This window comes from Gymnoscopelus microlampas, assembly GCF_963454915.1.
Source record: "Gymnoscopelus microlampas genome assembly, chromosome: 20".
In the NCBI taxonomy this organism is placed as follows: domain Eukaryota; kingdom Metazoa; phylum Chordata; class Actinopteri; order Myctophiformes; family Myctophidae; genus Gymnoscopelus; species Gymnoscopelus microlampas.
This window is the reverse complement of record NC_139957.1, coordinates 8,204,406-8,229,031: the sequence shown is the minus strand read 5'-3', so window position 1 is coordinate 8,229,031 and position 24,626 is coordinate 8,204,406. Positions and strand designations below refer to the sequence as shown.

Below are 24,626 nucleotides of genomic sequence, written 5' to 3'. Positions count from 1 at the left end.
CACACACACGATGTGCAAGTGTTTGAAAACTTTAGTTACTTTGTAGATTTTGATTATTATTACAAAACATACATTAACCATTAACCTTATATAAAGTTGTCTATTTAAAAATAGCAGAACTAAGCTACACGTTGTGAGCTTGTAGATCTGCTATTTTACATTTTGACATAACGTGTGAAAGAGGACTTTCTGCATAACAAGTAGAGAGAAAGAGAGAGAGAGAGGGAAATACTCCAGTAAAGAAAAAAAAATACCTAAAATCTTTACTTATGTACAGTACTTGTGTAATGTAATGTGTTACTTTACACCACAGTAAAATGTTTGAAAATACACTGTTGTGTAAAATGTTTGAAAATATTTTGATGCCAGTACTTTGTAGTTTTACTCAGTAACATTTTTAACACAGGCCTTTTACTTGTAACAGAGTATTTTTATATTGTGGTAACAAAAACTGGACATTCCGCATGGAATTTGCAAGCTCATAGCGTGGGATTTAAACCCGGGCCGCAAAATCACTGGACATCAGCTTTAACCACAAGAGGGACTCTTACTTAAGCATTTAGGGTTGACCTTAAAAGGCAGTTGATACCCAGTTAATACTGAAGACAGAGAGAGAGAGGGGTGCTTGAGCTAATGTGAGCATTTTTTCCACCACTGAGAACATGATTTCAAAAAAGCTAAATTCTCCCCCAACCCCCTCTCCCTGCTGACTGTAGCCTACCTAACTGTGTGTGAAGGTGGCCAAACTTGTTTTGTGACAACAATGGCCAAGCTTGAAGCCACTGACTGTCTATTAGCATATGTTAACCATGATCCTCTCTCACTGAATGAAAGGAAGGGGTCGCGACCAGCGTTGCCATGTTTGCTTATTATAAGCAACCTGTTTTTCTGTAAAGTTGCTTGTAAATATTGGTAGAAGCTGGCTGCTTTTTATTTGAGAACTTGAGGTGCATATAGGTTTAATGTGCTCATGTGGCCTATAATAATCAATCTCTTTTGGGCTTGTTTTCATAGACCTGTTTGCTTATTTCTCTCGCAAACTCTGGCAACACTGGTCGCAACAGCTGTCTCCTATGACTGAGAGAGAGAAAAAAAAGAATGAGAAAAACACTGGCTTATCCTCTGTTCTTTAATTGTTGTTCTTCAGTGGTGGAAGAAGTACTCAGATATTTTACTTAAAGTAAAAGCCACCACATATACCACATAAAAATACATGTAGAATGTCCCGTTTCACAGGTTATCAAAATATATAAAAATCCTTTGAAAATAGCAGATCTATAAGCTCACAACGCATCACATGGCTATTTTTAAATAGCCAACGTTTATATAAGGCTGAAGTGGTTAATGTATGTTTTGTAATAATCAAAATCTACAAAGTAACAACTAAAGTTTTCAAATAATTGTAGTGGAGTAAAAGAACAATATTTGCCTCTGAGATGTATAGTGGAGTAGAAATAAATGTACTGGAAATTGGAAATAATCTAGTAAAGTAAAAATACCTAAAATCTTTACTTATGTACAGTACTTGAGTAAATGTAATTTGTTACTTTACACCACTGTAAAATGTTTGAAAATACACTGTTGTGTAAAATGTTTCAAAATAGCATTGTGAAAATTGTGAGCTTGTAGATCAGCTATTTTCAAATAGCCTATGTATAAAATAAAGTAAAACTACTGGAAATTGGAAATACTCTAGTACATAAGTTTGTTTTATTAATTCAATGATAAATTGTCTGCATTCATAAGTTCTCTAATGACTTCTGCTTTTAAGAAATAAACTGCAAGTAGAGTAATTGCTTTCCTCTGCTCTCTTCTGCCACCTACTGTCCACCTAAAATGAAAAACTTAAAACACACCCCCAAGGCATAGCCACACCCCCAACCTTTCACAACCTAAGGTTATGGTGGGTACCTTTCAGAGACTCCGGTGCGTATATGAATAGGTGACCACTGTAGTATGGTACTGTTAGACCGGTGGTTCTCAATTTTTTTTTATGTCAAGGACCCCCAAGTTAATATGCATTTTCGCACGGACCCCCAACTGAAATAATTATGTTGTGCAACCCCGCCCCCGTGTTAAAAAAAAAGGATCAAAATTATTCCAAATTTGGAAAATATCAGATATTTGGAAAATAGTAGATACAGTATTGGGGTTAAAGTGGTCAAAACTGCTATTAACACATCTAGTTGAGGACCCCATGGAACCCTCTCAAGGACCCCTGGGGGTCCCCAGACCCCACTTTGGGAACCACTGCTGTAGACAGACAGACAGACAGACAGACAGGCAGGCAGACGGAAACGAAACAAATGGATAACGTGGTTAAAATGATTAAAATGATTGTGATGCATGACATTTGCCAGGATCCCCTGGAATTGGTGCGTGCATTTTAATCCACATTTATCCATCTGCATGTGACAAATGTTATAGACATATGTTCTCTTGTCTGCAACCATACATTTATTAACCACTTTCAATCTGGCGTCCCTATTTTACAATTTACAATGTAGGCAGTTAGCAGACGCTATTTATCCAGAGCGACTTACAGTAAAGCAAGGTAAACACATACATCAAATGCATCAAAGACAGTGTAGTGCCTCATAGGATCATAGGTAAACAAAGAACCAGTCTAAACTGTATATAATATCAAAACATTTTAATTGTACATTGAAACTATACAAACTATAGGATGCTAGGACAACAAATTAACCTGGCATCTGTCTAAATTAGCCTACATTTTAACCTTTGCATAAGACTGCATGGTTGTCAAGGCTAGGTCAAGCCGAACAATGTAACTGCTCACGTCTCCGAGGTGTAGCTAATTAGCGGGCGACGTAATGACCACGAGTCAGCCGCGGGGAGCGGTGCTAGCATTAAGGGACACATCTGCTGTCACTTGCTATCAATTAAGAAGCCACTGGAATTGCTTCAATCACCGTCCCCCCCTTCTGTCTTTCAGCAACAAACCTTCACTCGTTGGTATCGGGTGGAAACCTTGTTTGTACAAAACGGTTCCTTTTTTTGTATAGTCATTTTAAAAACTACAACATTTTAATATAGTGAAAATAGACGATCTACAAGCTCACAACGTGTCGCGATGCGTCACGTTGTAAACTTGTAGATTGGCTATTTTCACTACTTGTGTGACGATGTAGGCCAGGGTATTACTTTACAAACATTTTTTAAATAAAACAAAAGTTGAAACATGGATATATGAGGTTTCTGCCCGACAGCGATGATATTTGTTACATTTCATCATGAGGAGGGAAAAAAGATGGCGCGCAGAAAAGTGGAACACCTTTAAGTGAATCTGCTTTTTTTCCCCCTCTGTATTCCAACAAAGGCAGGTTCATAGAGAATGCTGTGTGATCTAAAAATAACCCCAGCCTCCTCAGGATGGCAGTCCCCTCCTAATGCCTCTCACGGTAGAATGCATAGAATGACAGGGCAGCAAAACACCAATGACAGATGGCATGGGCTTTGTCAGCAAAGTTAGGTTTCCCTTGTTGGTTTCATTAGCATCCTTGTGTCTGTCTGTCTGTCTGTCTGTCTGTCTGTCACTTGGTCTAGGTTTACGTATGTAGTATGGTACTGTTAGACCGGTGGTTCTCAATTTTTTTTTATGTCAAGGACCCCCAAGTTAATATGCATTTTCGCACGGACCCCCAACTGAAATAATTATGTTGTGCAACCCCGCCCCCGTGTTAAAAAAAAAGGATCAAAATTATTCCAAATTTGGAAAATATCAGATATTTGGAAAATAGTAGATACAGTATTGGGGTTAAAGTGGTCAAAACTGCTATTAACACATCTAGTTGAGGACCCCATGGAACCCTCTCAAGGACCCCTGGGGGTCCCCAGACCCCACTTTGGGAACCACTGCTGTAGACAGACAGACAGACAGACAGACAGGCAGGCAGACGGACGAGCATAAAGCGATACGCGCTGATGTCGGGCATGTCCATCATCGGGTGATAATGCAACACTTTGCACCGCGTCAGCCTGCCCGTTGTTACTTGCCGGTGTCTATTGTGTTGGCAACGTGTCGCGGACGTCCAGTCCAGGTATGGGCATATCTGTGCACCCGCCACAGACAGACTGACAGAGACAGACAGACCTCAACCCTGGCAGCCATTACCTACCCACTGTTTGATGGTGGCATGGAATTAGCTTCAGGGGAACATCCAATTTAATTTGGACGAGTTTTATCTAATGTCAGTCATACAGCTCTTGCTATCACATTGTCAGCAGCGCTATAGCCAAAAATGTCACTAGTCTAGACTTGTCCAACATAGTGTCCCTGGAACTGATTTTGTAGAACAAAATGCACAGCTTTGTGTGCAGAGAAATCTAACATCAAAGGGTATTATAATTAAGAATGATGGTGACCGGGAAGACAAGTCCAACCCAAAGCTCCAAACTGCCGTTTTATTTCATTAGCAATGTTCTAGGTGCAACTAGAATCAATCAAAAGTTATTGTCTATGACTATGTTTTGCACCCTGTCTGTCCGTCCGTCCGTCTGTCCGCGTGTGTGTCCGTCTGTGAACAGCTAATCTCCGGCAACATTGGCTTGATCGCAGTGAAACTGTGCACACACACTCCCTGGATGCCAGAGCAGAACCTCTGCCCCAAATGTTTTACATGGGCCTGTTATAGATCCACCAGGAGGCCAATTTCTGCAAAACACATTTTTGGACAGTACTCATCACGCAAATTGGTACACAGTATCTCTACAGTCATGGAACAAAACTGGTCTTTAAGATTCGTCATATTCCATCCTGATTGGCTAAGATTGGCTTCCAAAGTTTGCAGGAGTGCTCCGTTTTAAACAAAATGCCTCAAATCATGAACGCAGCATGCTGTTTCCGTGAAGTTTTGCACGTGCATTCTCACTAGGACGAGGAAGAAATGCCACTTGAAAATGTTCAAATTACCCTCATGGTGGCGCTATAACCGGCCAATTCGTGTTTTACCTATAACTGCACCGATCTGTGTAAAACTTTGTATGCACACTCCCTAGAGGCCAAGGAAAAGCCTTTGCCATGCATTTTTCACATCTGCCTTTTATAGCGCCACCAGGAGGCAGACTTATGTAAAACACTTTTTTTATATTACTCCTTCAGATTTTATACAATTTTCACGCAAATCAGTACACATGATCTCTATAGTCATGTGATCAAGTCGGATCTGTTTGATTTCTCATTTTCCATCCTGATTGGCTAAGATTGACATCTAAAATTTGCAGGAGTGGCCCATATTGAACAAAATACCGCAAATCATGAATGCAGCGTCCGATTGCGGTGAAACTTTGCACGTACATTCGCACTACGTTAAGGAACAAATGCCACACTTTTAACATCGCCCTACTATAGCGCCACCGGGAGGCTGGTTTTTGCAAAACATTTTTGGGAATATTACTCCTACAAATGTATTCCAAACATCACGCAAATCTGTACACATTATCTCTATAGTCATGTGATCAGGACGGATCCGTCCGATTTTTCATATTCCATCCTGATTGGCGAATTCCTAACATTGCTGGCCTACAATAACCTACCTGAACTGGCGGAGACCAGTGCTCCGAGGAGCACTTCTTCTAGTGGTAAATATAGATACCTTCAAAAATCCATTGTAAATTCATTGATGCTGCTTTGTGGACCTACCAAAGTGCTACCACCTTTGTGCCAGCCAAACATTATGCACCGTATGTCTAACCTGGATAATGCTGTGTATATACTGTACTATGTAGATATCTTAGATGTTTGCCTATTTTGATTTGAGTAGTTTGATTTATTTTCTCCTTGCTCTCCCTGCCCCCCCACCCTTCTTTTTCTCTTCCTGAAAACAACAAAAACGATGGAGCTCGCACAAAAAAAAAAATCACCCACTTATTTACACCAACCTGTGATGTGACAATAACGTTGCTTCTGATTGATTTATCTTCGAATGCTCACTATATATGGACCACAATCCTTATAGATAAAAGACTGAGGAAACGCACCGAGAATATCTTAATGAGATTCTGGATGCCACTTTACTCTCTGGCATGTGTTCCCTTTTCCGCTGTGACAGTCGTCTACCTTTAAGACAGCCCCATTAGAAAGATGGATCAATGCTGGGCGTCCATGAATGGATTTGAATGCTTAATGCAAACCTATACGGAGCAAACCCCGGGTCCCATTAATTACAATAGTCTGTTTGCGTGGCGCATGGTCGTTATCAGTCTCATGTCTGTCTTAGAGACTAATGTCCCTCTCCCCGAACGCAAACAGCTAAGCTAGCTAACTGATGGCCACAAGCCGTTGTTTACGAGTGAGTAAACAATGGAGCTCGCGTCTCCGAGGTGCGGCTAATTAGCGGTGCGACGTAATGACCACAAGTCAGCCAGCCGCGGAGAACGGGGCGAGCGAGCATTAAGGGACACAGGCATCTGCTGTCACATACTTTCAAGAAGGCAATCGAATTGCTTCAATCACCACCCGCCCCGCTTCTGTCTTGGATTAAATCACCTTATTCATCTATTCAGGGGTGGGGAGCTGCGTATTTGTTTGACTTCATGGTGAGGGAAGGAATACAGTGTGTGTGCAGATAGTGGAACACCTTGAATTGAATCTGCTTCTCGACAAAAGGGGGGCTTCGTAGAGAACGCTTCCCCCCCGTTCTGTTTTGCTTTCACTAGGAGGCTGTTAACATGCTGCTGCTATTCTGCTGCACACTCACACACAGCACACATCTGGCAACTGAGGCTGCACCTGTTACTGCGAGATTCTATGTCAATGTCTTGTAGCAGGAAAACACAGGTGCTGATAAACATGCATAGCCTACAAATGTACTGTAAATGCACACACATACGCACGCACAATGGTTTGTATTACTGAAACATATTTCTATGCCCTTGCTTTTAACTGATCTCCTTTTAACTGACTTTCTTAATTTCACTGTTTTAATTAGACTAGATTTGAACTTTTATTGCTTTGTCTGACCTGTGCTTTTAATTTGAATGTAAAGCACTTTGAACTGCATTTATGTCTCTATAAATAAATAAAATCATATTATTATTAATACAACATTTGTGGGGACATTTAAGGACGTCAATTTTATAAATGCCATTTTCGCTTAATAATAATATTTTTTGACCCTTTTCAACCCTAACAGCTATACTGAGCTTGTAGGTTGGCTATTAGTGTTGTTCAGTGTTGCTGTTTGACAATGTCTCTTGTGAGCACCAGGGAAATTGTACTATAGTAATATAGTGTATAGCAATACAAGCACACGCGCGCACGGCACGCATTCACTGTATGCCACAAGAAGAAGGAGAAAGCTCAGAGCTCATTTTGAGGTTAGCGACGCGTCCCTTTCCCATCAGGAGAGGTAATCACAGAAAGAGCGAGTTGGGGGGAGCGGGTGGAGGGCTCTCCTAGGGCATTGGTTCTCAAAGTGGGGTTCCTGGGACCCCCAGGGGTCCTTGGGGGGGTATATTTTATACTTTGGCTATTTAAAAACAGCAGATACACAAGCTCATAGCGCGGCACTGAGTGCCACACTATGAACTTGTAGATCAGCTATTTTTGAAAAATAAAATCTTTAAATCTCTTTTTTTTATTAAAAAAGAGATTTAATGCGAACATTTTTAACTCAAATCTGCTTCTGGGGGGGTCCCTGGCACAGCATGTTTTCAGGTGGGGGTCCGCGGCCAAATACATATCAATTTGGGGGGTCCTTGGCATGAAAAGGTTTGAGAACCACTGCTCTAGGACGACGTTTCCCCAACCTCCCCATCCCCCCCACACCCCACCCACCCCAAAACCCCTGATGACTCAGCAGTGAACGGCCAGCATGAACAGCAGTGCGGCGGTGCATCCAATGGAGGAGAGAAATGAAAAGCGGCCGCTTGATTGAGAGGCCAACCGGCGGCCGGGAGGGGAATCGATAGGGACGAGGGACAAAAGATGGAAATGGAAGCGGGGGAAAAATGGACAACGAAGGTAAAACGAAATTTTCTTAAAAAAAAGAACGGAGGGGAGAAATGATGTAGGTTGAAGGGGCGGGGCTGAGATGAGCTGGGATGTAAAGGCCGTGTTTATACCGGAGGAGCCACCGCCACGCCATAATAATCAATGTATAGATCAGTGGGGGTTCCAAAATTAGTTCATATGGCATCACAATCAGTTTATCCACTTTTAACCCGATATTTATACTTTGGCTATTCAAAAATAACCGATCTACTGTACAAGCTCACAACGCGTCGCGATGAGAGCGATGCGACGCGACGCGTTGTGAGCTTGTAGATCTGTGATTTTTGAAGAATATTGGATATATTTGACAATTTTGGGATAATTTCGAAATTCTATAACCACAGATCTTCTCTTACCGGCTCAAAATCTTTTTAGATGGGGGTCCGCATGGAAAACCCATATCAATTTGGGGGTCTTTGACGTCAAGGACATAATCTTCTCAATGTCTGAGGCTCCCAAATGGACCCTCTGAGAGTGTACAAATGGAACCTTTTTTTTGTTATGTGACCCCATATTCACCCCAAAGTGTTACGGGCCCATATGTTCCATGTGTACACTCTCAGAGTTACACAACCCGTAAGGGTCCATTTGGAACCCCTGGTACAGTATACGTTGAGAGAACCGGCAGTATAGATTCACCATTAACAAGTCAAAGGACAGGGAGCAGTATAGTGAGCATGATGGTTATAACAACAGTCAGAGAGACAGCCTGCTGACGGGAGCGCTTTATAATAACCGATGGAAGAAACCCCAACGGTCGACTGGACAGACCCTCGATATGGAGAGAGAGAGAGAGAGAGAGAGAGAGAGAGAGAGAGAGAGAGAGAGAGAGAGAGAGAGAGAGAGAGAGAGAGAGAGAGAGAGAGAGAGAGAGAGAAGGGAGGGGATACTTTGACGTTCGCCGGGGGTTAATCATCGAGCGTGTCGGTGGGGTGGTGGGGCCTGGTTGGAGTGACAGGCCCGCTGAGAGGCTGAGAGGCCCCTCATCATCAGAGCCCGCCATCCTGCCCCCCACCCCCCCGTCCCCATCCCCGTCAGGGCCATCAAGCTTTTGGAGAGACGCCCGGTGAATGTTAACCACCCGTAGGGCTCTTGGTGTCTTTTGAAATGGCCGACGTGTAACGTCAGGGGGCAGATCAACCTCAACCTTCTTCTCCCGGGGTTAATGTCTTGGGGCGGAAAGCAAAAAGAAAAAAAAGAACTGACTGGGGTTGAAAACCGACTATGATCTGCATGCCGCCCAACTCGCCGAGGAGAGTGGAGCCATCTGGATTTGATGGTCTTAACGTTTGAAAAGCAGGCGGTTAAAAACCCTTAAAGATACATACTGTAGTAATATCTTCACAGTACAGTATACCAGTGGTTCTCACATTTATTTTGTCTCAGGGCATCCCTGAATGACATTGTCAAATTTTGAACGTTACATTAATGTCATATTACAGTACGTAAAATATGTGAATCTTTCCCCATAAGATACAGTATGTCACTATTTTTGGCGAAGAGATTCGGATTTGAAAGGAATGCACGTAGCACAGTGCAATTCCAGTCTGTTTTACTAAGAAGAGTATAGAGGTGGTTAAACTGAAGTGATATTAATCAATTCCAAATATTATCAAAGTATTCTGCAGAATTTGTGCGTCACGGCACTCTAGAAACCTTGAGAAAACTTTGAGAAAACCTGCAATGTACTGTACTATGCACTATACACACACGCGCGCACGCACGCACGCACACACGCACACACGCACACACACACACACACACACACGATTTTCTGGGCCGTGTTTTGGGGCAGCTGAGGTTCCCAATTACCGTATGTGAGAAGCAAGTCATCGATTTTCTTACCCAAACACATTGCTACATTCGTACAATCTCAGAGTTAAATTCACACTAATGACCTTAGTGTGCGTGAAGTATGTTAGTCCATAACATTGTCAAGTCAATCAAATCAATAATATCAGGTCAATCGTAGACAGACAAACATTACAAGCTGGCAAATGGCTGTCCCTGCTTTACTAACAACACTGTATAAAGGCCACAATGTGCTTCAGACTGCTGAGTGACCAAAGAGGGACAGATGTCCAATCAGGCTTGTCGTTTCACAGAAATAACCTCTAGAGAGCATAGTGTGTGTGTGTATGTGGGGGTGTGAAGCTGCTAACAAGTCTCAAATGGAAGGTGAACCCGCGTCAAAAATTGATTCCATTGGCTTTAAGCAGCGTAAATGTCATAAAAAAAATGTTTTTTTGCTCCCAGGGAGAGTAAACAAGATATTGATGAACGCAATTACATTCCCTGAAAGCGAGAGTGTAGCAACAGTGTCTAGACCAGTCCTCATCATCATCATCATCATCTCAGAAACACACCGGCCGGCTGTGACTCATGGAAAAGACAATAACACACTGCTCTGCATGGAGCCTTTTCATTTCTGAGAAACATTAGCTTTTAGAGCACATTGGAAGCCACCAGGGGAAATGCAAGAACGCTTGCCCCAAAACACACTCGCCCGGATCAAATCCGGCGACCTCGGACCTTCGCTATAAAACAAACAAATACATGAAGCCATCTTGCAAAAGGGGTCTGCAACCAGAGGCTATGGCTGCTTGGGGTCCTCAGCATGTAAAAAATTGGGAACCCCTGATTAGAGCAGTGGTTCTCAAACATTTTAAGGACTATGAAATTAAAATGCATTTGTCCACGGACCCCCATCTGAAAATATTTTCCCATTTGTTTTTATCCCACGATTTTGCAACCCATTTCTTCACCGACACCGAGTGCCAATTGTCTAAGTAATCCTGGGCGCTACACTCCCTCTGCCAGCCCAGGTAGGACGTGGCGCGTGGAAGGAACACTGCATGTTTTTGTGAGGGTACCTAACCCTAGGGGACACGGGGAGAACATGCAAACTCCACACAGAAAGGCCCTATAAGCTCGTAGCTCGGCACTCGGTGCCGCACTACAAGCTTGTAGATCTGCTATTTTTGAATAGCCAAAGTGTAAAATTATGCTTTTTAACCCAAATCTAAAAATGACACAGATGCGTTCCATAATGGGTTAACAAGAGTGTTAACAAGACAGGTAGTACAGTCAAAGGTTATGCTAACACAAAAAGCCCCAGGGGGCTGGTTTCCATTGTGGTCCAATGTACTCAAGTCATCAGTAGCACAAGTCTGCATCACATTGACATCATTAGGAGACACATTGGAGGGGTTTTACACATCAAAACAGCTGCACTGCACTGTAATGTGCCTCACATGTGGTTCTACGGGAGGCCAGCAGGTGGCACACTTACTTTGTTGCTGCTAAGGCGTTGTATGCCATACATGTGTCCACGTGCTGAGCAAAGTATGAATCATTAATGTGGTGCCTGTGTGTGTGTGTGTGTGTGTGTGTGTGTGTGTGTGTGTGTGTGTGTGTGTGTGTGTGTGTGTGTGTGTGTGTGTGTGTGTGTGTGTGTGTGTGTGTGTGTGCAGTTCTTGTTTGATGCAAGGTTGAAAGGAGTGGCAAAGGAGCAAGGGAGCTCAACAGACAGACAGACAGACAGACAGACAGACAGACAGACAGACAGACAGACAGACAGAGAGAGAGAGAGACAGAGAGACAGAGAGAGACACAGAGACAGAGAGAGAGAGAGAGAGAGAGAGAGAGAGAGAGAGAGAGAGAGAGAGAGAGAGAGAGCCAGAGCCAGAGATAGAGATAGAGACAGACAGAGACAGAGACACAGACAGACAGGCAGAGAGACAGACAGACAGAGAGGGGGGGAAGACATGATCCTCTCACACGGCACACATGCACTCGCTTGCCCGTCGGACCGTGGAGAGAGCCTCTCTCTTGTATCACGGTTATAACAATGGATCAGCCAAGCACAAACTCACATTCATCTATGATGTCCGCGAGCTCGTCCTCCAGAGGGTCCCCGTCGGATGGAGTGGTGGTCTTGATGTTCTGATTGGTCGGCCAGGGCAGCCTGGTCGTGCTCGCCGCCACGGGAGGGAACTCACCGTTGGCTGAGGAAAAACAGGAGAATAGTACGAGTTCAGAATAGGGCCATTGGTTCACAAAGGCTTTCATGTTAACTTCTATGTATTTGGGCAGTGTCGACAAAAATGATGACAAAAAAGCCCAACTCTGAGGCACAGAGTGAACTGATAACAATGACACCATATTATCAGTGGTGGAAAAAGTACTCACATGTAGAAATACTCTGTTACAAGTAAAAGTCCGGAATTCAAAATTGACTTGAGTAAAAGTACAAAAGTATTTTGTATTTTAAGTATAAAAATTACTTAAAGTACCAAAAGTAGAAGTACTTATTATGCAGAATGTCCCATTTCACAAGTTTTCAAATGTATAAAATGTATAAATATCTTTTGAAAATAGCCGATCTACAAGCTCACAATGCGTCGCATCGCGACGCATTGTGAGCTTGTAGATCAGCTATTTTCAAATGGCCAAAGAGTAAATTGGGCTAAAGTGGTTAATGTATGTTTTGTAATAATAATCTAAATCTACAAAGTAACTAGTAGTTGTCAAATAATTGTAGTGGAGTAAAAGTACAACATTTGTTTCTGAGATGTAGAGGAGTAGAAGTAAAAGTACTGAACATTGGAAACACTCAAGTAAAGTAAAAATACATTAAAAAGTACAGTACTTGAGTAAATGTACTTAGTTACTTTACACCTCTGCATTATTATAATGAGCATGAGGCCCAATTATATGAACCTATGTCGAAAATAGGGTGAAGTGGTCCTTCAAAGTACAATACTTGAATAAACGTATTTCTTTCTTCAGCGGCAACGGGGATAGACAGACAGCACAGCAGGGAGTGGGATGAACAACATTAAGCTCCTCTCCTTCCCATGTCTTGCCAGTTGCCTGCACCCCCCCTAGGTGGGCAAGCCCTTTCAGAGTAATGTGTCAAGTCTCAGGGTGCTACAGTCAGTCCCACCACCACCTCCCTGAGGGCTGAGATCACAAGCCTTTATGTGTGCCTTTTGATCTGTTCCCCCTCAACTTTATCAGCGTTTTTCCCCAGGTAAAAAAAAAAGGCTGCTGGTGCTTATTGGCCAGTGGTGGAAAAAGAATGCTCAAGTGTTTTTCTTAAGTAAAAGTATCGATACTGTAGAAATACTCTGTTTCTACAGTAGATCTACAAGCTCACAATGCGTCGCATCGCGACACAATGAGCCTGTAGATTGGCTATTTTCAAATGGCCGAAATGTATACAGGGCTGAAGTGGTTAATGTATGTTTGTGATAATAATCAAAATCTACACTAACTAGTACGTTTTCAAATAATTGTAGTGGAGTAAAAGTACAATATTTGCCTCTGAGATGTAGTGGAGTAAAAGTAGTGAAAATTCGAAATACAAAATTGTTAAGTACAGTACTTGAGTAAAAGTACTTATTTACTTTCCACCACTGCCAGTTGACGGTACCATATGGGCTCATTGGGCTAGACGCAGACAATACATTTACCGCATGAGCGCCACCACCTCAATTGCCATTTGCGAAAGGGCCCCCACCCCCCTCCTTGCATCGGGGGCCCCGGGTTTTCGCGCTATACGCCACTGACCCGTCCCCATTGTCAACTCACTCCACCAATAGAGGAGAAGTGAGCTTGGGGGTGGACAAGGCAGTGCTTTACTCAACTTGACGCACACGACAATAATCATGAAATCATTCTTATTCGTTCATCTCTGCCGCCTTTCCTTGCAGCCTGGTGGAGGGCATGGTGCAAAGGCGTGAGGAGAGACGAGTAAGAGGCCAACCCGGGATGCTTTTCTTTGCTGCCGATGAGTCACTTTCTTTGGACAAAGCGCTGCAATCAGTGGCAAAAAAAAGGAAAAGAAACTAAAGCCCTGACCGGAATATTGTTAACCCATTAAGACCGGGAATGCATCTGTGTAATTTTTTTTGGATTTCTTTGGCTATTCAAAAATAGCAGATATACAAGCTCATAGTGCCGCGCTATGAGCTTGAGCACAAGCTCAAGCTTGTAGCCTGGGGGGGGGGGGGGGGGGGGTCCCCTGGGGGGGTGGGGTCCCCATGGAACAAAATATTTTCAGATGGGGCTCCGCAGCCAAATACATATCATTTTGGGTGGTCCTTGACATGAAAAAGTTTGAGCACCACTGATATTATAGCAACATACGTTTTCCCCCCCCCCCCAGAAAACTGTTAGAAGACATTTGTAGAATCCCCCCAGAAGCAAAGATTTGAGTTAAAAATGTTCGCTTTAAAAAAATACATATCAAAGATTTGCACACATTTTCCACGATTTTTCATAAAATAGCAGATCTACAAGCTCATAGCGCGGCACTCGGTGCCGCGCTATGAGCTTGTAGATCTGCTATTTTTGGGGAAAAGCCAAAGAAATCTTAACATGACACAAGATGCGTTCCCAGTCTGAATGGTTTAAAGCAGCCAAATGCCACGGCTGGTATTAGAATGGTAAAGGACACTTGAACGGTCAGTGTGGGAGCCTATATAGCCTCGCTCGGTCTCAGATTAACATTATTATTAACTGAAATTGTCTGCTAAGATTAGAAAGTCCATGTTTAAAGAGAGCGCGTGCCCTTTCCTTTGGCGTGAACACAATGCGGGGGATCATTTTGACGCCCGGCGGCGGCGCCAACATCAAGTGCTCTCTGAATATGTCAGATGTATGAATTAGACTTTCATGAGGGCCAGGAGTGCGTTTGTGTTGACGTCGACTTCCACTTGAACTTGACACGCAACGAGAGCCGTTGCTTGGCTAAATAGGTTCAGCCAGCCTCTTGTGTTGGCTGTTGGGAGGCAAGTGGCGGAAGACGCACTCGCGTGTTTTACTTTGGTAAAAGTGGAAATATCATAACGAAGTAAAAGAGCTGTATTGAACATTTTTACCTGAGTAAAACTACGAAAGTATTTTGCATCAAAATATACTTACATGTACTTTTACCAAAGTATTATTATTTATTTATTTGTTGAATAAAGCTTTTAGAACGACTGTTTTCGAATAGCCTATGTAAAAAAATAGCGCATAAGCGGTTAATGCAGGGACGCAGGAGGGTGCGGGGGGGCTTTGAACATACTCAGTTCCATTGGGGAGGGGGGATTTCCCCCCCACTTTTGGGATGAAGAAAAAAGAAAAAGAAACAAATACGTTATGAATTAATGACTTAAGCCCTATTTCAGAAATAGTGAAGGTAGCCGATCTACAAGCTCACAACGCGCCGTGATGCGACGCGTTGTGAGCTTGTAGATCGGCTATTTTCCACTATTTCTTATCAGTGTTTGAAATGTATGGATTTTAGTTTTTTTGGGGACATGACTGAAATTATTTTGAATAATGGTTCAAATTAAGTGGTTAAAATGATTGTGATGCTTTATTAACACATTTTGCTGGGGACCCCCTGGAACCCCGCCAAGGACCCCTGGGGGTCCCCGGACCCCACTTTGAGAAACAACGGCCTAGAGGACTCATGCGCTCACAGGTTTTGGCTTGTTGAGCCGATAACACAGTCGTCAAGCAATTACAGCCAGCCAGTGCATGGGGGGAGGGGATTCTGCCCTGTGCTGCCGGTCCCCTTGCCCCCGTGTTGACTTCACATAACCTCACTTGCTCCCCTGCGATGAGAAATGTACCGCGCTAAAAGAAACGTTGATGTATCTAAATAGGCGGGACTGCCGACTCAGCTTCCACACAAAAATCAATGAAAACAATGTTATTTCAGACCAGTTCGATACACACAGAGTCCATATACACACCCAAACAGGGTCATCCATCCTTGCTCTCCTGTTTTTCATACTTTTACACTGTACAATTTAGAGCAGTGGCCCTCAAAGTGGGGTCGTTAAAGGGATAGTTCAGATCACCCCCAAAATGATTGATTTGTTTTTGTTGCATGCCTGAGCCAATAATTTGATGACCGGCGGAGACTCCAGTAGGAGACTCAATGGAGACGGTCATCAAATGATTGGCTTAGGAATGCGACAAAAACTAACAAAATAATTTAAGGCTTCATGGGGTATGTAATTGATAGAAAAGAAGTGCTTTTTTGGGGTGAACTATCCCTTTAAGGCAGTTCCAGGAGCTCCCGAGTTGAACTACTTCAAACCTATATACTGTACATCGACTGTTTTAAAGACTTATCTAAAAGCTGATCTAAAATGCATGTTGTGAGAGATCTGATTTTCCACACAAAAATCTTGGGAAAAAAATTGAATATTTTTTAAAGAAACACTTCACCCATTTTCAACCTATTATTCCACAGCCGAATACATATCAAATTGTCGGTCCTTGACATGCAAAAGTGTGAGAACCACTGCTTTAAAAAGGGGAGAGATTGAAATGTTTCCAGTTGCACTGTCAAAGGGATACAGCCAGCATGCTGCTTGCTTATATATGCAGTAATTGATGGGTATTCTCAACAGGGCTATACCCTGGATGGCAATGGCACAAAGTTGGTAAAAAAAAGTTTAGCTTTTTTCCTTTTTTGCCTTGCTCTTTTAAAGCCATGGAGCACTTAAAAAAAAACAAGAGCGTGTAAAACACCACTGCTCCAAATACATCAACTATCCATCTTCTACGAGGTGGCTGCATGGGGCTGAATACCAAAGCAGAATCTCTTGACTGCATGTTTCTTAATTATGACGACAGGGTCCTCGCATTGTGGCGTTTTTTTCCCGCAAAAGATAGCAAAGGTAGGGGGAAAGGAAGGAGGAGACAGAACGTTCCCATCGGTTGTTATGTTTCCAGGGGCATTATGGGGACATGGGAGAGAAAAAAAAGGGAAAAAATGCTAGCTTTCATCTTCATCCTGTTTAATCATTTTCTCCACTCAGAGAAAAAAAAAGGAAAACTCAACTCCCCACGTCCCCCCACAGGCTGTGTCTCTCTCTGTCACATTGGCCCAGAGTCATCATGGCGTTTATGACAATACCGTCAATACATATGGCAGGGGGGGCCCCCCCTCGGTATAGCTCCTCGACACATTTGCAAAACGCTTTGGCTGCGTTCCATTTCAGGAAACAGAAACACGCTGTTCTCTCATTCAAGGCGTAAAACTCGACATCACACGACACAAATTGCACTTGAAGGAGAGAAAATGCCACCTACATTACACGGACCCTCTGGGGGTGACAGATGTCACCGCACGACTGTTTCCATCAGAATGCTCGACTCCGCCGGAGAAAGAGCGGCGACGCAATACAGCGGTGTCACGTTTCATGCTGCAAACGTTATATCGGCGCTGTCGGGGAGAAACCTTGTATCGCCATATTTTAACTTTTTGTGTTTGTTTTGAATTAAAGCCCTACTTCATCATAGACGAGTGTCGCACAAACGTGGGGAGAATAGCCTATCTACAAGCTCACAACGCGTCGCATTTGCGCCTCGGTGTGACCTTGTAGACAGGATATTTTCACAATTTTAATTTAAAGACCTGGAACTGTGTCATTTTTAGATTTGAGCTAAAAAGCATTATTTTACACTTTGGGCTATTCAAAAATAGCAGATATACAAGCTCGTAGCGCGGCACCGAGTGCCGCGCTACGAGCTTGTAGATCTGCTATTTTTGAAAAATCTTGAAAATGTGTGCAAATCTTTGAAAATGTATATTTTTAAAGCGAACATTTTTAACTAAAATCTTTGCTTATGGGGGGGTCCCTGGAACAAACTATTTTGAGATGGGGGTCGGCGGCCAAATAAATATCATTTTGGGGGTCCTTGACATGAAAAAGATTGAGCACCACTGATATAGAAACATAAGTTTTTTCAGAAAACGAAAAGGAGACATTTGTAGAATCGGCTTCAGGTCTTAAAGGGTTAAAACAATAATAAAAAAAAGGAACAGTTTTGGACATACAAGGTTTCCACCCGACAGAGACGATATATAGACTCGGGGATATGGGCTATGGCTGGAAATCTCTGCTGATACTTTCTCAGGGGCACAAAAACCTACTGTAGTGATTCCAGCTTCAAAGAATAAAAAATAAGTCAGTCTCTCTCTCTCTCTGAATCATCCAGATAAAATCAATAGCTCATTCCAGAGTCCAGTAATCCTCACACAAATATGATCTCCTAAGTCTCCATGACCGGGGAGACTTTGATACAGATAAAGCATTTAATGTGCAGGTCTGATGAATAGTATACATGGGGCTGCAGCTGCCGACTTTCTGATTGCTCTCGTCTAAGAAAAGCCATGCTGTGCAAAAAATACATACAGTAGTACATATAATGCCGCTCTAGGCTGGGTGCCGTAAAAACAGTAGTGGTTAGCTGTGGGGTCCATGGGCACCCAGGGGTCCATGAGATGGTTCCAGGGGGTCCCCAAAATGTTTTATATATCAGTATTCGTGTCAGATCCTGTGTCTAGGTGAGACATGAACTTTGACACGATCTACATGTCTCAATAGAAGAGCAGGGAGACAAAATACAACCACCCCAATTGTATACGTTATATTGTATTCTACCATACAGTAAAATGACATTTTATTCATCAAAAAAAAGTTACATAGTACCCCCTGTATACCTGGGATACTTAAACATAGCCGATCTACAAGCTCACCATGCATGTGTCACATCACATCCAGTGGTGGAAAAAGTACTCACATTTCTTACTTAAGTAAACGTATCAATAATGCATTGTAGAAATACTCTGTTACAAGTAAAAGTCCGGAATTCAAAATGTACTTGAGTAAAAGTACAAAAGTATTGGTATCAAAATGTACTTAAAGTACCCAAAGTAAAAGTACAATAAATGTTTGAAAATAGCAGATCTACAAGCTCACAACGCGTCGCGATGCGACGCGTTGTGAGCTTGTAGATCGGCTATTTTCAAATAGCCTAGGTATAAAATAGAGCTGCAGTGGTTAGTGTATGTTTTTTAAATATAATAACACACAAAATATTTTCAGAGGGGGATCTGAATTTCTTTTTTATCAGACGAACAATTACAGTAACTTCTTCCGTGCCTCTAACAGCATGGGTAATAAAAGGGCCTTGCTGCTTCAGCATTCTGACCACGTTGGAAGAGTATAGTGCCCTCGGCAGGGATACGGAACGGAAAGGGCTAGTGATGCATTGGTATTCCTGCCGCCGCCGGTCAAGAGAGATCCTTCAGGTCTGCTGGAAGGCCAGGGAAAGCGGCGCAGCTTTGGCTGTCACTGTTTGTTAGCAGGCTACCACTGCAAAGGCCAGCCAGGCAGGCAAGCCGCGGTAAAAAGGGCTCGACTTGTTACCTCGACGTGCTCCATCCGCATAGTCCGCACAAGAGCCCTCAAGGTCACAACGTTGACCGCAGTGGTGGAAAAAGCACTCACATTTTTTAAGTAAACGGCATCATTACTGCAATGCAGATATACTCTGTTAAGTAAAGTCTGTATTAACATTGAAAATAGCAGATCTACAAGCTCATCGCATTGTGAGCTTGTAGATCGGCTATTTTCAAATGGCTTAAGTTGTTAATTAAGTAAAGTTAATTAATTATAATAATAATCAAAATCTAACTGTACTACTAAGAAGTCGTTTTTAAATAATTGTAGTGGAGTAAACGTACAATATTTGCCTCTGAGAGACTGGACGTTGTTGAAAGTGAGTGACAGGCGCGTCACTCCCGTTTTTTAGAATCCGCTGGCCGCGCACAACCTGCGTTTAACAGCAGCCGACCATGTTTTGGTGGGAGCGCGCCCTTACTGTATTTTATGATTGTTATTGTAATGTATTTTTTTATTTTTGCCTGGACCCCAGGACGAATAGTCTCCACTACAGCGTAGACTAATGGGGATCCTTAATAAACAAACAAATGGAATATAAAAAGAAAAAACATCCAGGCACTTCAAAAGAGACCAACCAAATAAAATACTGGAGCACTCTACTGTGTCTGCACGTTTTATTAAGGGGATTTTTTTTTAATAAAAGCTCCGACTCTGAGGAGGAAAGTCGAAACGTCAACTATTCCACAATCTTCGAATACTATATAGAGTCTGTAACCAAACCTGAAAGCCACGAACAGAAGCTGCATGTCATCTGTTCGGAAATATCTTTGAAATAATGCAGTATTTTTTGAATTTCCATTTCAGCTGAGCAGCAAACTTTATTATGCGTTGACTAATTTGATTTATAGTAGGACAAATTTCCGCGACTCAGAAGTGGGGTGGGAGGCAGACAGACGGCTCTAGTGTCTTAGTATTTTCAATGTTTTTTTTAGTGCCGACATGCAGATGTGCATTGATTCCAGAAGTGTCACAGACCCTTTTTTGACCCCCCCAAAAAGTGCATTTTAATGGACCTTTATTGATCCTTGTGAGGAACGCGCAGTGGTGGAAAAACTACTGTCATTTTTTACTTGAGTAAAAGTATCAATACTGCAATGTAGAAATACTGTGTCACAAGTGAAAGGCCTGTATTCAAAATGTTACTTGAGTGAAAGTACAAAAGTATTGCCATGAAAGTATGCTTAAAGTACCAAAAGTAAAAGTGCTACAATATTAGAAAATAGCAGATCTGCAAGCTCACAACGCGTCGCATTGCGACGCATTGTGAGCTTGTAGATCTGCTATTTTCAAATAGCCTTGGTATAAAATAGGGCTGAAGTGGTTAATGTATGTTTTATAATAATGTATATCTGCAAAGTGACTAAAGTTTTCAAATAATTATAGTGGAGTAAAAGTTTTGGAGTAATATTTGCCTCTGAGATGTAGTGGAGTAGAAGTCAAAGTATTGAAAATTGGAAATACCCCAAATACCTCAAATACCTCAAAATTGTACATATAATTAAAATACTTGAGTAAATGTACTTGGTTACTTTACACCACTGGGAACGCGTGTGAAGTTCAAACGCTGCATAATGCTCCCCCTGAAACGTTATGTGGCGGAAAGCGATGTTCAACCATTATCCCCAACTGACACGGCCACTTTGAATCGACCGTGAGAATCGACCCCGGGCTATTATTACGCCCGTCCGCCATAACCATTCCTGAAGCGTGACGTACACAATTCCAACACAAGCCCCCGCTAACCCATTCAAGCCGGGAACACATCTCTGTCATTTTTTTAATTTCTTTTGGCTATTCAAAAATAGCAGATATACAAGCTCATAGCGCGGCACCGAGTGCCGCGCTATGAGCTTGTAGTTCTGCTATTTTTTGGGGAAACGTGTGGAAATTTTGTACAAATCTTTGAATATATATACATTTTTAAAGCAAACATTTTAAAACTCAAATCTTTGCTTCTGGGGGATTCTACAAATGTCTTCTAAATCCTAAGTTTAAAAAAAAAAAACATATGTTGCTATAATATCAGTGGTTCTCAAACTTTTTCATATCAAGGACCACCCAAAATGATATGTATTTGGCCGTGGACTCCCATCTCAAAATACTTCTTTCCAGGGACGTAACGTGAGTTAAAAATGTTCGCTTAAAAAATATATATATTCAGTTTTGTACCAATTTTCACGATTTAAAAAATAAATAGCAGATCTACAAGCTCATACCGCCGCACTCGGTGCCACGCTATGAGCTTGTAGATCTGCTATTTTTGAATAGCCAAAGAAATATTATAAGGACACCGATGCGTTCCCGGTCTTAAAGGGCTAAACCGACTTTGATTGATTTGGAATTCATAACAGGCTGGAGGAATCGCCATCAAGAGGGAATGCTATTTCGCTTCCGTTCCACCGGAGGAAGTAAGTGTGGATAACACCCAGAGTCCCATGTGCTTCACACACACATCTCCAGGCGTTCAAAAATGCATATCGTTGCCGTCAGGCAGAAAAACCCTCCATCTCTGCGTTTCAACTTTTTATGGTCTTTTTTCATTGTAAATGAGTTAGGGCAGGCATTCCCAAACTGTGGTGAGCGCCCTCTAGGGGGTGCGTGACATGAGAAGGCTAATTAATATTCACTGCCAGGGGCTTTCTAATGCTGGCAGGTAGCTTCTGCCAGCATTTTTAAGCATTCTGACTAATTTTTCAAGAACCACCGAATATTTATCTCCAGTATGATCGATCCCCTGATGGTTGCTAATCACGGAGGGTTTCACTGTGCTTATGTGAAAAAATATATATATCCCTTTCTTTTGAGAAATGACGGAGATCTCCGTCAATGGCGGTAAACGGGTGGATATTAAATGACGGAGATTTTCATCAATGGGAGGGTGTTAATGGTGGTGCACGGAAAACCAAAGAAATATAATATATTTCATATATGGCAAGTAATATATGAACATACAGTATATGGCAAGTATATGCAGAATATATGCCATATTCAGGCTAATATATGTGCATAGTGTCCCCCCGTATCCCAGGGACTGTCTTCTCGCATAGGCTGATTTTCCAGCAGAGCTGAAAGAGCAAATGGAAAAAAAAAAAAAAAAGAAAAACGTCTAAAATATTCTAAACCCACTATAGCAATCTGGTAATATCAGGCTACATATCGTACCTCTGTTACTTACTGTATGTTTGCAAATGTTTGAGATGATGTTTGAGCATTTTTTGCACAAAGTTTTTTTTATTTGCACAGTCAAGATTTTAGTCTGGTGGATCATGTTCAGTGGTCGTGGTGTAAATATTTTAGTACTTTTACTTTTGGTACTTTATGTACATTTTTATACCAATACTTTTGTACTTTTACTCAAGTCAATTTTGAATTCAGGACTTTTACTTGTAACAGAGTGCTTTTACATTGCAGTATTGATACTTTTACTTAAGTAAAACTTAAGAGTACTTTTTCCACCACTGTTGATGTTTTTAACATGACTGCCCTGTTTAAAAATGAATGAATAAACATTAATAACCAAGGTTACTGTAGCAACCTTGGTTATTACATTTTTCATGTAAGGTATTATGCTAGTAGCAACTAAGTCTTATGTGAGCTCCCTGGGAGCTGAACTCCAAGCTATCAAGTTTCAAAGCCCCCCCCCGCCCCCGATTTGAGAACAAAGCACCCTGGGACAGCAGATTGCCCCCCTCAGACCCCCACCTTTGAGCAATGCATGCTGGGACAGGTGTGAAAATCTCATAGATCCCAGAAGAGGCACTTTGAGGCCTGCTATCTCAGTTCAATGATTTTAACTGAATCTCTACAAGGCATAATTCTATAAGCCATATCTCGAAAACTGGTGGGTCAAACTGCACAAGCAATATGTCAATTTGTAGCTATGATTCCCTGCTTTCATATGACATGAAAAAACAAAAATGAAAAAAGCCTAGATGACTTATCCGTTGTTGTGGTGGGTCACATATATGTGGATATATAGGAAATATATGTCTCCTATATAGCTTATATATGGCCACATATATGGATATTGTACATGTAGAGACATATATGCAGGCGGGCCAATTTCGAATATGTCACATATATGATAAATATATGTTGCATATACAAAAATATATGTTCATAATATTCCTTTCCTTGTGGGGGGTGCGTCAGCTTGGTCGGGAGGTAACAGCTAGGGGTACACAGCCAATAAAGTTTGGGAACAGCTGATAGTAATCATCGCTATAGAGTGTTTGTTCAATAACAGGAGTCTCCCTGTCTCTTCAGCTCTTTAGTAAACAGAAAATACATTTTCGGGTGGGTTGCCAATTTCAGCCAATCAGGAGAGAGTACCCATTTATCAGCTTCAATCATAGAGTGTTCCAGTGCCAATTTTGCCCGTTCATTTATTTGTGTCATCAATTTCACTTGTTTATCTTGTATCCTGTGTGAGTTCTGATTGGATAAAATTGGCATGCCGACCTGAAAATGCATTTTCTGTAATTTCTACTAAAGAGCTGGAGAGACAGGGAGAATCCTGTTACTGCTGAACAAACATTCTATAGCAATGATTACTATCGGAATATAGAGCTATTCAACACTTATTTAAACAAGCAACATATCACCTACCCTACCTTTAGGGCCCTACTTCATCATACAAGAGTGTGTCGCCCAAAAGTAGGTAAAATAGTCGATCTACGCAACACATTGTGAGCTTCAGATTCAGATTCACTTTATTGTCACTGGTTTAAAGATGTATTTATTTTTTGGGGTCTTTTTATGCATTTATTGATAGTACAGGAAATGGTTGACAGGAAATGGGACGCGTGACACACAGCAAAGGCTGTCGGGATCGGGACTCGAACCCGCGACGCGCTGTCAGGCAACACTGAGCCTACGTGCCCGGACCGCTACGCCAGCGATCCGGGCCTAGATGCACTGGTAAAAAACGTATGCGCGGAAGCTCCGATACGATAAAAACATGATAAAACAACCTGAAACACTCAAACAATAACAACAGGGCAAGAATATCAGTCAATGAAAGTGCAGATAGTGCAAAGTACAGGTGGTTATTGCACAGTGCCTTTTTACTGCTGTTTAACAGCCTGATGGCCTGTACTGTAGATCGGCTATTATCACTATTTTAAAATGATTTAAAAAGGAAAGGTTTTGGACGTACAAGGTTTCCACCCGACAACAACGACACTAAACAGAACGCGGTTGCAGTGTACGGACGTCAGTGTTAAAACTGTGTTTGAGTACGCCACGGGAACCACCGGCTGCTTAACCCATTAAGACCTGAGGCCGAATCCTAACAAATTTTCGGAAAAAAAATCTAAAAAAATAATTTTCACGATTTTTCAAAAATAGCA

The 24,626-nt window shown here is 42.1% G+C and overlaps 1 protein-coding gene across 1 annotated transcript in view; it reads right to left on the bottom strand.

Moving 5' to 3' along the window:
* The window catches only part of alk (ALK receptor tyrosine kinase), a 197,895-nt gene that overhangs the window by 79,942 nt on the left and 93,327 nt on the right, over positions 1-24,626 (bottom strand). Inside the window, exon 7 of the mRNA XM_084045875.1 lies at positions 11,890-12,021. Coding sequence (XP_083902001.1) covers positions 11,890-12,021 — 132 coding nt within the window. The remainder of the gene's footprint in view (positions 1-11,889; positions 12,022-24,626) is intronic.